Consider the following 16,326-nt stretch of genomic DNA (forward strand, 5'->3'; position numbering starts at 1 on the left):
CTAACACGTGGGCCCTATCAGAATATGTAACCAGCTAAATGTTGAGATTTGGGCGTCCCTGACCGTATTAGTGAAACGAAAGATGGCCGCCCATCTTGTTTTGATAATACAGGATGCCCCGCCCCTTCGCCGGGGCACCCTTAAAGATGGGTGCCCAGTTCGATTATGCCCCTCTAAGAAACTGATTTACTAAAGTTTCGTGCCCACCGACACAAAATAGAGGGGACGATAAAACCTTAGTAAGTCAATCTCTAAAACAGCTACTGCTAATCTGGGAAGAGTCTGGCGTTCGCAGTGGAGTAGAAGGGTGCAGATAAGAGAGATTTACCCAGTGAACGGAGTTTCCGGGGAGGAGTGTAGGGAGAGATAAGAGTGGAGAGGTACTGAGGAGCTGCAGAGTGAATGCACATGTAAGTGAATAAGGACTTTGAACTATATACAGAAACAGATAGGGAGCCAATGAAGCAACTTGAGGATAGGGCTAATATGAGGATAGCGACACTGGCGGAATATAAGTCGTGCAGCAGAATTTTGAACAGATTGAAGGGAGAGAGGTGGCTTAGTGGGAGACCTGTGAGAAGCAAGTTGCAATAGTCTAAGCAAGAGGTGATAAGGGTGTGGATAAGGGTTCAGGCAGTGTGCTCAGAAAGGAAAGGAAGAATTTTGTTGATATTATAGAAAAAGAAGAAATGACAGGTATTAGCAGTCTGTTGAATATTTAGTCACCTTTTCCCAGAGATGGTCACATAAGTGACTAGAGTCAAAGTCTTCTGCCTTGCAAATCTACAAGAAGGTTTCCCACACCAGGCTACAATGGATGAAGTTATGCATTTGAGGACTTTTTGTCCTGCTTGACAGAGAAATCCCTTTGAAGGAGACTAGAAGGCTGCTTGTTTAATAATAGTTTTTGCTAGTAACAGATGAGGGCAGTCAAATAAAAACAAACTATGTGATACAGTATGTTTCTGTTTATACTGCTCAAGATAAAGATGTATTCCAACTGTTCACTGTAAGCCTGACTGCTTGCAAGATACTGTATCTTATCTAAATCAACGTTTGTTATCTTCCTTCTTTTGTCCTCTACCAGATTGTAAGCTCCATGAAGCAGTGCTGCAAGTACATACACCTGGTATGCACTGTAGACAAAATGTTAATTTATTATCGTTATTACTATTATGGTTGAGAATTCAAATTTTCAGGCTTAATCAACATTCAGTCTTCATTCCACTCCTCCCCTAGGTCTTGACCTCAGCTTCTCAACCCTATTCATTTCACTGCCCTTCATATCCATTCCAAATTTAAGCAGTTACTAGCAAATAGTTGGTTGAATTCTTCAGTGTCTCAAATCTATGCTGTAGTATTTTAAAACATTCTTAATGTGAAAAAAAACCTAAAGAACCCTTGGACACGTTGTGGTTCCCAGGATTCACTTCAATCCTCACTGGTTCCAGTTCATCTTGTACAACTATGGAGACAATTTCATTACTAATACAGTAGTAAATGGTTTATATTTCTGAGGTGTTCTTATGTTTAACTTTATGCATCACTTTGAGTGGTCTTTTCAACGCTGGGAAAGAAGTTTAGAAAGCTTCTGAATAAGTAGATAAATAAAGTAATATGCACCTCTTCAAATCCCATTTCGAACAAGCACTGAACTGCTCCTCTGACGGGCAACAGTCTAGTAGAAAAAGATGGACTTCCAATCCTAATAGATCTGTATTTTTCCTCATTTGGACTTCTGGTGAATAAAGAACACATTAGTATATTACTGACATATCCTACATATACGTACACATTCACATGTATAGAAAATAGATAGAATTTGAAGGTTTACTTCCTTTAGACACACTGGCGAGCCTGTGCTGCATTCAGAGCTCCTTTACCACACACTCTGCTTCTGCACCCTCTACGTCTTCCTCTCCTACCCGCAAACAGCCAGTATGCACATGCGCCTGGGTGTTGATGCTGTATCATCAGCAAGTGCTAGTATATGTATGCTGCAGGCATTGCTGATACTGACAATAAGAAAATCTACTAGCTAAATAGCTTAGAGGGCCAGTGAAGGGCAGAGGAAAGAGTTGAGGACTTGGATGTAATTATGAATCTGGATGTACAAGTTGCAGCATGGTACTGCTGTTAGCCTCACCCCATAGGGAAGGGTCCAGGAGAGACACAGTGAGGGAGGGTGAGTGAGTACCCAGGACATTCTTGTTTCCAGATTCCACAGTATTTGGAATGAAATTAGATAGCCTCTGAAATTAACAAATACTTCCATTTTAGTAGAAATGTTTTATTTAAGTGATTTTTGCATATCATTGTGTTAATTGATTTATCTCATTATGAACGTATTATCCCTCCCTCTTCATTGGCTGCAGGTGTTTTGGCAGATTAAATTTAAGTTGATTTATTTGATTTGTAGTTTTCGTGGATGAAGCACCTTATTATTTCACAGCATCCCGTAGTTTTTATACACTAGTTAGAGCTTTTCGATCAGCTAGCACAAACATATTGCAGTTACCTGCTGCTAATTCTTATTTTGCAGAGACAAGGAACAGGGCGTTTAGCCTCTGTGGTCTATTTGAATGGAATATTTGCCATCAAATAGACCACAAGAATTTGGTAACTAATTGTGTAATAAATCTGATGTTACTGAGTACGTTGGAGAGATGCATGGTTATTATTGGTTATGTTTTATTTAGTATTTCTTATTTTTATGTATGTTTTATTGTTCTCTGCTTAGAAATGTTTATAAATAAATAATACATAAATGAAGTACAAAACTCATATCAAAACAAAAAGAAAGTGGTTAAAAATCTAATGCACATTTTTAATTCAGCCATATTATACCAGCCTGTATATATGCAAAAATGTACAGGAAAGCAAAATGGTATAAGTTTTCATTTAAACATACTATAAGAAACTAGTAAAAAAAGGCCCGTTTCTGCCTGAAATGAAACGGGCGCTAGCAAGGGCTCTCCCCTCCCTCCATTGCTGTCTCCCTCTCTCCCGAGTCCCACACGCTCCTTTCCTGTCCTCAAGGCTGTCCTCCCTCTCCTCTCCCACTCCCCTGTAACTCACCACTTTGTCCGGCGTTCCGGTGGCAGATGGAGAGGGGTGAGTGGAGGGTGGGAGCGGCGTTGACGGCGACGACGACGGCGCCATTTGTGGAGGAGTGGTTGGAGGGTATCTGGGCCTTTGTGGTCACTGTAGGGTTCGTCGGTTGAAGCCATCTCTCTCTGGCCATGTCTCCGCCCTCGACGTCATAACGTTAGACGTGAGGGCGGGGCTAGGAGACATGGGCAGAGAGAGAGATGGCTCTGTTTGGGCACGTCCTCGGGCGGTTTTCTTTGTTTGGCAGTCTGCAGCGATTCGTTCGAAGGGTAGGAGTACTCCTCCCCGTTCGTTCTTTTGTAACCCTCGACGTCATCACGTGTGTCGCGAGGGCGGGGCAAGGAGACATGGTCAGTGTTGTGGCTTCACCACCATGAACTTACGAACCGGTGTGTGAGTGCCTGCAGTGACATCAGTGTCTTCAGAACGTTGAGGGTGAGTTTTAATATAGTAGATAAGTATGCAGAGTATGGCTTATGAAATTCTTTCCACCCCTTTTACGCATGCGTACATGGACAAACCTGTCTGTGTTTGCATCTGCATTGCTACTACATGTAGTTTTTGAAGGTGGCAGCAATAAGGAGGTCAGTTGGAAGGTGGCAGCAATAAGGAGGTCAGTTGTGGAGGGGAGGGAGAGAGATGGACTGCAGGTCAGTGAGGCACTTGCTGGGTGTGAGGAGGAGAGGTTTGGGGGTGGGGAAACCTAGGGCATGTTCCTCACAGCAAAAAGGCAAACCTGCATTTAAAAACCCTAATGACCTTCTAATAGAATTCTTCCTACATGCCAGAAGAATCTGAAACATTATAGGATAAATTTAGGAATACAAAAACTACCCTCTCAGTACTCAGGCTGCGAGAGCTAGGGACCTGATGCTGGGTTGCAAGAGTGTTGATTCTACATGCTGAAAATTGGGGACGCCTCCCATTACAGCAGGAAACAAATCTGTCTCAGGAACAATATCATGGTGGAAGGATGTTCACTGAACCAAAGGCTGGGCACTCCATCTAGGCCAGGGCTCTTTTTAGCCTGCTTTCCAATTCTTGTGTTGGTACTGCAATCTCAGCAGCCATCATTGCCCCCATAGCTGTTCCTTTGATCTGTTTGTAGAACTTTCCACAGAAACAGAAATCATTTTCTGTTATAGCTAATCTGGCCAATTCAAAAGTTGTTAGTTCTACTGTTCAAAATTTCAAAAAATGAGAGAAAGACTCCTCTTGAGGTATGTTGGTATAGAGGGCCTCAATGTCAAATGTTACCCCCAAAATATCAGAAATATCTGCATCAAAATCTTGTAACATTGATCCTTTTGCCTAGGCTTGTAGCATTTCCCAATCTAGCATGCTGTTTCCGAGATGTGCTTATCCTTTCTTACACGGGGGTTTTTCCCAAGAGAAACCACAACCTGATTTTATATGACACTTTCTTCTTCTGCGAGGCTGGTACTGATGCTTTTTTCATCTTTCTTATGTAGCTTCTATGGCAGATTATCTGATGGTAAAGACCAATTATCCTTCCTAATGTAGCTCTTAAAGATTCTTTCCGCTGGGACATCTTGGCCTGGTTCCAGTTGTCTAGCATTTCAGATGAGTGCCAGTGGTACACTTTCCACATACAGGAACATTTTTGAAGCCTCCTGGTGTTTTGAACAGATCATTAGATCAAACTTGATTCTGACGGCAATTTGTGTCCTTGAAAGGTGAGGGAAGAGAGCAAGCAAATTTGGAAGAGATGAAAAAAGAAAATGGAACGAGAAGGTAGACCATTTCTTTCAGTGGCAAGGAAATAGTCGTGCTTGGAAAGCGCAAAAACTACTTAGACAAAGAAGCTCAGATAAAAACACTAGTGATCTTTGCTAGTTTTCAAGTGGGGGTCATTTTGGCAAAAAAAACAAAACAAAAAACTTCAATGTGACAGCCAGGCCAGCAGACTGGTCTGGGGTAGGGGGATCCCCATTCCAATGATATAGGATACTCAGTGTGCAACTAGAGCAAATTCTACTCCTCCAGTTTAGCCCTTTCCCCACACACTCGCTCTTGCACAACCTCAGGACCATAGCAAGCTACAGTTGTGCCCTGTGTAACCCACTGGTGCCCCCTGCCTCACCCACTTTCCCACTGTCAATGAGAGGAGATGGTGAGCTGGGAAGATATTTTTTCACCCCTCCATATCTGTGTCCTGTGTGGCCACACTGCTCACACGGTATGGCACTGTCTCAAACACTAGCCACCTACTTTCAAGGCAGCCTCCATTGTTCTGTTTCTCACATTGGCCCATCCAGTTTGCCTAGAAGGGTAGTTAGGTTTTAATTTCCATTTTATACCAATGTTTAGGGCTGCAGCACCACCTCCTTCTTCAAGCTGGCTCTTCTGCCTGTTTGTTAACTTCCATTACCTTCCCTTCACTTCTCTAGAGGCCTATTGCTAGCATCACATCCAGAAAACCTATACTAATTTGCTGCTGCACCATGCAATGTCTAAACTTCATACCATTTTCACAGTCTCACCAGAATGGCACACGAGTTCAGGCACCATGTGATTCAAACCCACTAGGAGTCACACAGTGCAGCAATAGTTACAAACCTCCAGACAAATCAGGAGAGAGTATATTTAGGAAAGAAAGTCAGGGATCCACACTCAGCCACTACTGCCTACAAAATAGGTCAGCATTTGCCAGCTTTCATGTCCATGGCACACTTACATTTTCAAACGGTTGTGCAGTGCAGCACATCAATTTATGCAAAATAGGCAGTGTGGACATGGGCAAGAGCCACAGCCAAAAGAAACACTAGAGAAGCAAGGTTCCGTCAAAGGTTGGAGGAGAAAAAAAAAGTCTCCGGAAAGGAACGAGAAGGATGTATTGAGTAAGCTGGCTGTGCTGCTCACAAGAGAGCACAGATATCTGTGCTTCACATGCTGGCTATTAGTTCTCAATTCCAGGACTCATTCTGTATCTAGAATGGAAACGGACACATGCAACTACATGTGTGCTTAGAAATGACGATCAGAGTCCATAGTGACTTTCTTCAGTGACACATGTAGAGGCCGACTGAATTTCAGTTTTGAATACAGCACCAAAACTGGCTCCAAATCCTTTTTCTGCACAATTTTGTTTTAGCTGAAAGATTATTTTAATTTTCACCCATGTTTTGGGGTTTGGCTAAAAACGATCATCCCCCTGATATTCAGTTCTATTTAACTGGTCAGAAATGGCCGCTGTTTAAATAGCGTTTCTGTGGCTAACTGCAAATATTCAGCGGCAGATAACTGGTTACCTCCCGCTGAATATTCACAATTAGCACCTACCGCTAAACCGGCTACGTCATGCAATTTAATCGGTTAGGCACATATATTCAGCGCCTAACCAGATAAGTTTAGCACTTAAACAGAAGTCCTATCTTTAACTGATAACATCTTAACCAACCAGCACTGAATATCAGCTTAACCAGTTAACTCTTTAGCAGCTAAACCCCCTCCCCCCAAAAAAACAGATATACAATGCTGGTAGCCGGTTATAGCCCAGCACTGAATATTTGGGTTTAATGCCGGCAGCTAAGTATTGGCTCCCATCTGTTTATGGTGGATACCAAAAATCTGTGCTTTGTTCCATTTGTCTCCCTTCCCCCTACTCCTGGACCCCTCTACCCATAGGCCGTGTAGTCAGGGCAGGAGCGGCCCTTAGATACTCCTGTCCACCCAGCTCCACTCTCTAAATGGCAACTGTGATTGGGGCATCGCTCCTGCCTTAAGTACACCATTAAGCTACCAGGGATTGTAAGGTAGTGTGGAAGGGAGGGGAGAGAACCGGCTACTTTTTGTATTCTTGACTTCTTGTACTGCGATTGCAAGCAATGCAGTTATGATCTTGCACAATAGTTAACTTGGTAAACAGAGTGCTCCAAATAAATGCATTTGGTACAACATTTTAGCAGGAACTTAAGTATGTAAATTTGGGATAATAAACTCGTTAGGAATTAGTTATGTCAGCTGTCACTCTGAGTGCGGTACAAAGTCAGTCACTATAAAAACATCATGGTTTTTAGTTTAAGTTTTTATTAGCAGTGGTCCAAGGGTATGGAGGTTATTTTGCTTGGAGGTAAAATATGGCCTTTCATTATTTAAATTATTATATTCTGGCTTGGATACTGTGGCTTTAGCAGAGGGATGCAAACTAAAAGCTCTGACAATCCCCAGCGGTCATCATTCATTTATTTAGATTTTGCTCACACCTTTTTCAGTAGTAGCTCAAGGTGAGTTACACTCAGGTACTCTGGATATTTCTCTATCCCAGGAGGGCTCACAATCACTTATTCACAACCAAACTTGAGGCTTCGATTTCAGCCAAAAGCAGGTGATGAGTTTTGGCTGAAAGTTTTCAGATAGTTTCAATTGGTCTCTAGACACACCTGATAAGGCTATGAAGACACTAATTGGGAAACAGTGCAAAAGGAATACAAAGAGAACTTTACAACAAAGTAGAGGTGATCTTCAAAAATCTTCAGGGCCGCCAAGAAACTAGGCCAGACCCGGGGCTAGGCCGCCTCCCCCCCACTGCTGCTGCAGTCCGCGGTCTCACCTGCCTGCCTCCACGGCTCCGGGCCCCCTGCATTCAATGCAGCAGTCGCAGATCGCCTCTCTTCTGGCCTTCCCTCCCTGTGTCCCGCCCTCGTCTGATGTAACTTCTGGTTTCCGCGAGGGTGGGACACAGGGAGGGAAGGCTGGAAGGGAGGTGATCTGTGACTGCCACTTCGAATGCAGGGGGCCCAGAGCCGAGGAGGCAGGCAGGTGAGACCAGGGACTGCAGCGCCAGTGGCCTGACCCCGGCGCCGGGCCCGGGGAATTTTGCCGCCACCCCCCCCCCCCTCGGCTGCCCTGCCCCTGGTAAATTGAGTGGAAATTTCTTCAGGGGATTATTAGACCTGTTGTAGAACTCTCCAGAATCACTGGAAGGAGGGAGAACAATATGGATGGGAGGAGTAGAGCTATAGAAATGATTAGTAGTAATAGTAGTAGGAGAACCCAGCCCAGAATGAGGATTTGCATAGAGTGACTGACAATAGGTGTGATAGTGGGGTGGACTTGCCCTGTACCATTTTATCCCCACCTCTTTAATTCCCTTACCTCTTAGTTGTTCTTTCTGTCTGTCCTATTTAGATTGTGAGCTCTTTGAGCAGGGACTGTCTTTTCATGTATGGTGTACAGCGCTGCGTATGCCTTGTAGTGCTATAGAAGTGATAAGTAGTAGTAGGATTAGTGAGCAGCACATAGTCTTTGGTTGCCTTCACCCCAGCCCAGCTCTGTCAGGAGAGGGGGTGTCCTGGACAGGCCCAATAACAAGGAGATTTTTGCCCAACAAAAGCACTGAGTGTGAGTAGGGTTACCATATGGCTCCAGAAAAAGAAGGACAGATTGAGCCAGTCTGGGTTTTACTTCCATTGCTTTCCAGCAAGAAATAAAACTTCTATATAGAAGCTTTACTAAAACTGAGAATGACATAAAGCACATATGAACCCTGCAGGCACACCGGTAACTAAAGCGCTGCGGCTGCCCAAAAAGATTGAATACCAGAGACCCTCTTTTAGCCCCGCCCCTCCCGGCGCATGCACTAGTAATACTGTCTAGTACGCAAATCCCATCACAGGCACCAAACCACGCGCATGCGCATACCACGTCTGTCGCCTAAGGGTGCTTGGTTTCGCTATCTCGTACTTAACCTGTGAGGTAAATAGCGCCCTTCCCTCTCTCCCATGTCAACCATTAGCAGATCGCCAAACACAAAATTACGCAACGTAACGCGCGCCGGCAGACGTTCGCTATGCTGTTCACCTGAGTATATTGTCTGCATAGATGAGCAGCAGCTTGGAGGCATCCAAGAACACGTCCCGGCTGTTCTGGCAGAGCTCGCTCACTGCAGAAGAGCGAGCAGCTGCCATCCTCGCACAAGCGCGCAAATACGAGCTGCGTTCTATTCAAGAATGTGCAAGCGCGCCCCCGGGCAACTGAACAGCTTGTAAAAGCGAGTGCTAGTGGCCTATCATGGCGCATGTCCGGAAGTTCGTGGTTTCTGGATGTGTGTGAGGTTGAACTTGGGACGTTTCCGGATAGTGTGAATGTGAAGGCAGGTTGGTTGGTGATGTTCCAGTGACCTGGGGTCAGTTTAGAAAGATCCTGAATTAACAAGAATAGCCTTCCTCATAATCCGGAGGAGACGGATGAGCTCGAATACTGTTGATGGATTATGTCAGATATATTAAGCAAAACGGGACTAAGCCTTTTATGTATCTGGCCCTAAAATGAGTCGCAGTACATGAGGGTTGTAACTATCTCTTTTTCAGGTTAGCTTGAGAACTTCAGGAGATTTTATATAAACGTGGCTCTGAAGGATGGATAGTTTTTTTTTTTTTAAACTCTGAGCAGATATAGTGAATAGTCCAGTAGTTTCCAAACTGGGGGTTGTGTGACCTTATCAATAATGGGGTCACAAAAACAAACTACTCCCCCTCCTTCTGGACCTACTACTACTACTTAACATTTCTAGAGCGCTACTAGGGTTACGCAGCGCTGTACAATTTAACAAAGAGAGACAGTCCCTGCTCAAAGAGCTTACAATCTAATAGAAAAGTGAACGGTCGGTCCGATAGGGGTAGTCAAATTGGGGCAGTCTGGATTCACTGAACGGTAAGTGTTAGGTGCCGAACGCAGCATTGAAGAGGTGGGCTTTAAGCAAAGACTTGACGGGCAGGGAGGGGGCTTGGCGTAAGGGTTCAGGAAGGTTGTTCCAAGCATAGGGTGAGGCGAGGCAGAATGAGCGGAGCCTGGAGTTGGCGGTGGTGGAGAAGGGTACTGAGAGGAGGGATTTATCCTGTGAACGGAGGTTACGGGTGGGAACGTAAGGGGAGATGAGGGTAGAAAGATAGTGAGGGGCAGCAGACTGAGTGCATTTGTAGGTAAGAAGGAGAAGCTTGAATTGAATGCGGTATCTGATCGGAAGCCAGTGAAGTGACCTGAGGAGAGGGGTGATATGAGTATATCGGTTCTGGCGGAATATGAGACGTGCAGCAGAGTTCTGAACAGACTGAAGGGGGGATAGATGGCTAAGTGGGAGGCCGGTGAGGAGTAAGTTGCAGTAGTCCAGGCGAGAGGTAATGAGAATCGTGGACGAGAGTTCGGGTGGTGTGTTCAGAGAGGAAAGGGCGAATTTTGCTGATGTTAAAGAGGAAGAAGCGACAGGTCTTGGCTATCTGCTGGATATGCGCACTCCACTGTGATTTACGCCTAGTAAGTTTGGCTGCGTGTGAATCGGTGAATATTCATAGGACCAGACCTGAAGCTGAGTTAGATGTGATTCAGTATAGCTGGGATTCTTTTACCCAGTGCGTTTTTTTCTAGCGAAAAAGGTGCCAGTACTTAAATGCCAAGCCACCCTTCAGGGGTGGGGTGATCACCGAGGGACCCCTGCAACCAGTAACAGAATCTGTGACAAGGCAGAATTGTTGTGTAGAGCCTGAGCTCTTTTATTAAAACTTGGGGACCATGAGTAAATTTTAACAGACATTGGAAAAGGTGCCGGTACTCGGTACCCCCTCAAAAAAAAGCCCTGCTTTTAGCCCTACTTTAATTTTCTGTGTGGAGTTATACAGTATGGGTGTCTGTGAATGCACATTGGCACACACAGTGCCTTGTACTACTAAGGGCTATTACTGCTTCTTCTGTTGCCTTTTCGCTTTGGTAAGTAACAGTGGAAGGAAGATGTGGATAACAGCAGGGAGGCAGTGAAGGGTTGCTGTTTTGTTTTCATCATCTAGAATCATATGAATTTTAAAATACTAAACTAGGTTCATATTGGATAAAAAGTGTAGGAAGCACTGGAATAGCCCCTTCAATGAGAAATTCCCATCATAAGGAATACAGCTTTCTGACACTGTACCTGTTGTTGGCATTCCAATCTATTCATGTTGTAGTGGAGGGAGTGAAATGCCTGATGGTTGTTATGTTAAGCCCCTAAAAACTAAGAATTTTGTTGATACACAGGGCACAAGTAGATCAGTATCCTCAACTGACGAAGTGCTCAGATTTGATCGTTCTAGGGATTTTAAGGTACTATACTATTGGAGGGTATTGCACATTAGATTTTACACAGAACCTAAGGGTGCTTATTCTTAATGCAAGAGACACTTTAGATCTTGTTTTTCATTATCTACAAATGAATGAGGGACTGCTATCTTTTGGTAAAGCTCAAACATTTATATGAGGGGGTGGGTAGAGGTAACAGGTGAAGAATGTTACAGAAGGGCTTCCCTTCTGTGCCTGGATTAATTTTTGTTATTGTGTTTGATAGCAAGTTGGAAGGGAAGTTGTCTTGCTGGGAGTGGAAGATTGAGAGATGCTACAGAATCAATAAACTACAAACTTCGTTCTTTAGCAAAATATTTTTGAAATAGCCCTAACTTCAGAGCATTTCTGAAATGCTTGTGAGATGTCACGGACCACAGGAGAGAATTCCAAAGCTCAAGGACTCGTAATTGTTTGCTTTATTGAGTTCTATTACATCTCAGTCTATGCATTAGGATGTACAGAGTTAGTAAGTCACATAGTTGCCATATCCCACTAATTTTGGCACCTCGAGGTGGGATACGGCAACCCTGTATTTGTGGCAAATGCACTGGCTGCCAATTCAGGCAAGAGCTATTTAAATTGCTTAAAATCTGCATGGTTTATCCTCGTTCAACTTAGTGACTTACTAACTCTGTACATCCTAATGCGTAGGCTGAGATGTAATAGAACTCAATAAAGCAAACAATTACGAGTCCTTGAGCTTTGGAATTCTCTCCTGTGGTCCGTGACATCTCGCAAGCATTTCAGAAATACTTTGCTAAAGAATGAAGTTTGTATTTTATTGATTCTATTCACTTGATTGTAATCCATCTTGAGCTCTTATTAGGGTAAAGTGGAATATAAATATTGAAAATTAAATTTGAATAGGTTAGCCTCTTGTACAGCTTCAACAGGAAAGCTTGTACCATGGGTAACTTTGGCATTATCAGAGATAAAGAGGAAAAAAAGGAGAATAGAATGAAAATGGCATAGGAATGGGAGGCAGAATTTTTTTTTTCATGGCAAATTGTACAGTCTTGTGACAAGCCGTGAAAACTTTCTAGAGTAGTTAGCATATTGGAGTGTTTGATATAGGTTAGTAAACAGTTATTCTCACTGTTTTCAGCAGAAGCAATGGACTATTAGAAAAGAATTATAAACTGCACTAATTGCTGTCCATTGGAGATAAAGCAAAGGCACATAGTGATACTTTTCTAAACAATGACGAAGAAGGGCAACCTTCGAAAGCTAATCAAGAAATGTATTAAGTTATGTCCAATAAAAATGGTATCATCTTATTTTCTTTTCCATGTTTTATTTTGTTTGATTTCTATTGATAACCTTAAGAGTGGACTAACATGGCTACCACACTCCTCTACTAAACAATGTACAAACTGAGATGAGCAAAGCTAAGTTGAATGTGGTTCAGTATAGCTGGGATTCTTTTACCCCTACTTTAATTTCTGCCTTAAAAATGTTTTGTCAGGGTTTTACGTGACTGGGTGAGAAGTGGATAATTTGCCCAGTTAACCTTCTGATGAGAGCAAATCAGAGCTTTAATACAGAAAAGTAGGCATTAGGAATAGTTTTTTTACAGTTAGGGAGAATTCCAACAGTTCTGAAAACAATGGTTTTCTCACTTTTAAAGAAACTTTAGTTGGCTCCAGATGAGAGAACAACTGAGCAATAGCACAAACAACCATTTTTAGGGAAATCTTGGAGAAAGAGGTTACTTTGTGATAAATTTTCTGAATATGGTACTTTTGGACAAATTCCAGTACAGAGACTCTGCTGTTATTTTAGGTTTGGATAAAGGGGAGAATATGTTGGTTGGTTGTTCTGTTTGTCTTGACTATTCAACAGCCTTCAATGTGAATACATAAGTACTTAAGTATTGCTACACTGGAACAGACCAAAGGTCCATCAAACCCAGCATTCTGTTTTCAACAGTGACCAATCCAGGTCACAAATACCTGGCGAGATCGTGAAAAAGTTCAATACATTTTATGCTGCTTATCTCAGAAATAGTAGAGTAGAATGGGAGAATATGTATGGTGGAGTTTTTTTTAGGCAAGGTCTCATAATCTAGTAGCAGCTGTTGTCAAACTTCTTCATTGCTGCTATCGTTATACTCATTGACTCTTGCCCACCCTCCTACCATACCTAAAGCTATCCAGCACGCTAATATTTTTTGACACTTATATCTCTTGTGTTTTTTTATAATTTTTATGTAGCGTGCTGTAAGCTAATTTGTTATGTACTAGCTAGAGATGGCTTAAGTAATTCATTCTTAACTTATCTGTATGCCGATAGACAAGCACACCCCGACAGGAGCCTATTTCGCCCTCCTGGCTTTATCAAGGGGAGTTTAGCGTACAGTCTCTGTAAAAAATAGCAAACAGATATATAAGCTCTCTTCTTTGCATACTCCCATATGAAACAAACAAAAATCCAGAACTCACCAGGCTATCAGATATTTATCACCAACCTTCTGCCAGAGATTGAAAATGATGGCGGCGTCTTTTTAGCTACTATCTAACCGGAAGCAGCTGATTCTTCCGGTTATGCTTCACATGAAACAGTTCCACTGAATATATGTGTTTAAACCGCTCAGTTCCAAAGTGTTTAGATGATATACCCAATATGTTTCACGTTGCAATAAACTCCTATCGTAATTCCCTCCTCTAGCTGTAGGACTGATGTGATCTATAACCATGACTCGTAAAGCTTCTACATGATGATTGAATTGCATGCAATGTTGCAGCAGGGGAGGACTTTGTACCTGGGCTGTTATCCGTGAGCAGTGTTCTGTCATGCATTCATGTATGGACCTACTTGTTTTGCCTATATACACTTTCTTGCATGGACATTCTATGTAGTAGATAACACCTCGAGTCCAGCAGGTTGTATGGTGTTTTAGATTATATCTTTTACCTGCATGTGTAAAGAATTGTGCTTCCATTGTAATATCGCAGGTCTTGCAGTTTTTCTTGCATTTATAATGTCCTGTCGGCATGCTTGTACTTTTGCTGACTAGATCTACTAATTCCGCTGCACTTAGCAGCTCTTTGAGGTTTCTGCCTCTTGAGAATGCCGTGCACAGATCGCATTGTGTAAAGGCAGGATGGGTTTTAATTATATCCCAATGTTGTCTGATTATCTTTGTGACTACTTCACCCCCTGGTACATATCTCATAATATATGTCATCAAGGACGTGCTATAGACGTAATCTACTTAGATTTCAGCAAAGCTTTTGACACAGTTCCCCACAGGAGGCTCTTGAATAAACTGGACGGGCTGAAGATAGGACCTGAAGTGGTTAACTGGATTAGGAACTGGTTGACCGACAGAAGCCAGAGGGTGGTGGTCAATGGAATTCACTCGGAGGAGGGAAAGGGGAGTAGTGGAGTGCCTCAGTGATCGGTGCTGGGGCCGATTCTGTTCAATATATTTGTGAGTGACATTGCCGAAGGGTTAGAAGGTAAAGTTTACCTTTTTGTGGATGATACTAAGATTTGTAACAGAGTGGACACCAGGGAGGGAGTGGAAAACATGAAAAAGGATCTGCAGAAGCTAGAAGAATGGTCTAAGGTTTGGCAATTAAAATTCAATGCAAAGTGATGCACTTAGGGAGTAGAAATCCACGGGAGACGTATGTGTTAGGCGGGGAGAGTCTGATAGGTACAGATGGGGAGAGGGATCTTGGGGTGATAGTATCTGAGGATCTGAAGGCGACGAAGCAGTGTGACAAGGCGGTGGCCGTAGCCAGAAGGTTGCTAGGCTGTATAGAGAGAGGTGTGACCAGCAGAAGAAAATAGGTTTTAATGCCCCTGTATAAGTCGTTGGTGAGGCCCCACCTAGAGTATTGTGTTCAGTTTTGGAGGCCATATCTTGCTAAGGATGTAAAAAGAATTGAAGCGGTGCAAAGAAAAGCTACGAGAATGGTATGGGATTTGTGTTACAAGACGTATGAGGAGAGGCTTGCTGACCTGAACGTGTATACCCTGGAGGAAAAGAGAAACAGGGGTGATATGATACAGACGTTCAAATATTTGAAAGGTATTAATCTGCAAATGAATCTTTTCCGGAGATGGGAAGGCGGTAGAACTAGAGGACATGAAATGAGATTGAAGGGGGGCAGACTCAAGAAAAATGTCAGGAAGGATTTTTTCACGGAGAGAGTGGTGGATACTTGGAATGTCCTCCCGCGGGAGCTGGTGGAGATGAAAACGGTAACGGAATTCAAACATGGGTGGGATAAAGGAATCCTGTTTAGAAGGAATGGATCCTCAGAAGCTTAGCCAAGATTGGGAGGTGGGGCTAGTGCTGGGCAAGACTTCTACGGTCTGTATCCTGAAAATGGCAGATACAAATCAAGGTAAGGTATACACAAAAAGTAGCACATATGAGTTTATCTTGTTGGGCAGACTGGATGGACTGTGCAGGTCTCTTTCTGCCGTCATCTATTATGTAAGTATCTCACATGGAAGGTGCATTTCCTAGTAGTGGTTACATTAGCCAGAAAAAATGGTGACTTTCAGTCCTTGCTCATATATCAGCATATACTCCATTTCATCACAATAAGATACTCTTATTGTGGACCCATCAAAATTCCTGCAAAAGGCTGTCACATTTTTCCATGTCAGTGAAAGGAGAGTGTTGCTTGCTATTAGTCAAAGCCAAATAAATAACAGTATAATAAAGCTCTCTGTAGGCTGGACTGTAAACAAGTGCTCATATATTAACTGAAAAAGACAGACTCTATAGCTATTTGTCTCCTTTGACTTTAACAAACTTGGGGGGGGGGGGGGGGGTGTCCTTATACTAAGTGAGCTGCTTCAGTTTAAAAGGGCTTACTGCGGGATATGATGAGGTGTCCTGCTGTACGTTCCAAATTGGTGTATGCTACGCGTGCACAAAAAAATATTTTTTAATTTTTTTTTTTTTTTGGTTGAAGGGCTTATTTGTACTAATCAGTTGGCATACGGTAATGTAGATGCTCTAACTGGTTAGTGCAGGATTACTGCATGAGCCCTTACCACCTAAAAAATGAGTGACAGTAAGTGCTCCCCCTGTAACTGTGTACCACTAGAGAGTTTTCAATTTGGCATGTTCGTGCTTTT

At 43.1% G+C, this 16,326-nt stretch overlaps 2 protein-coding genes across 5 annotated transcripts in view; one reads left to right on the forward strand and one right to left on the reverse strand.

The window, feature by feature from the left end:
• The window catches only part of NGLY1 (N-glycanase 1), an 80,580-nt gene extending 71,530 nt beyond the window's left edge, over nt 1–9,050 (reverse strand). The window contains exons 1-2 of the mRNA XM_030205704.1: nt 8,935–9,050; nt 1,624–1,738 (exon numbers count right to left, since the gene is read on the reverse strand). Coding sequence (XP_030061564.1) covers nt 1,624–1,738; nt 8,935–9,041 — 222 coding nt within the window. The 5' untranslated portion in view covers nt 9,042–9,050. The remainder of the gene's footprint in view (nt 1–1,623; nt 1,739–8,934) is intronic.
• OXSM (3-oxoacyl-ACP synthase, mitochondrial) overlaps nt 1,080–16,326 on the forward strand; it is a 34,147-nt gene continuing 18,900 nt past the window's right edge. The window contains exon 1 of one of the 4 annotated variants that reach the window (XM_030205716.1): nt 1,080–1,129. In XM_030205716.1, the coding sequence (XP_030061576.1) occupies nt 1,100–1,129 (30 nt within the window). In that variant the 5' untranslated portion in view covers nt 1,080–1,099. Of the gene's footprint in view, nt 1,130–8,414; nt 8,476–8,781; nt 8,830–9,144; nt 9,231–16,326 lie in introns of those variants that run through there. The other 3 variants (XM_030205740.1, XM_030205732.1, XM_030205725.1) reach the window with 3 other exon arrangements.

This window comes from Microcaecilia unicolor, chromosome 1 (assembly GCF_901765095.1).
Source record: "Microcaecilia unicolor chromosome 1, aMicUni1.1, whole genome shotgun sequence".
NCBI lineage: Eukaryota > Metazoa > Chordata > Amphibia > Gymnophiona > Siphonopidae > Microcaecilia > Microcaecilia unicolor.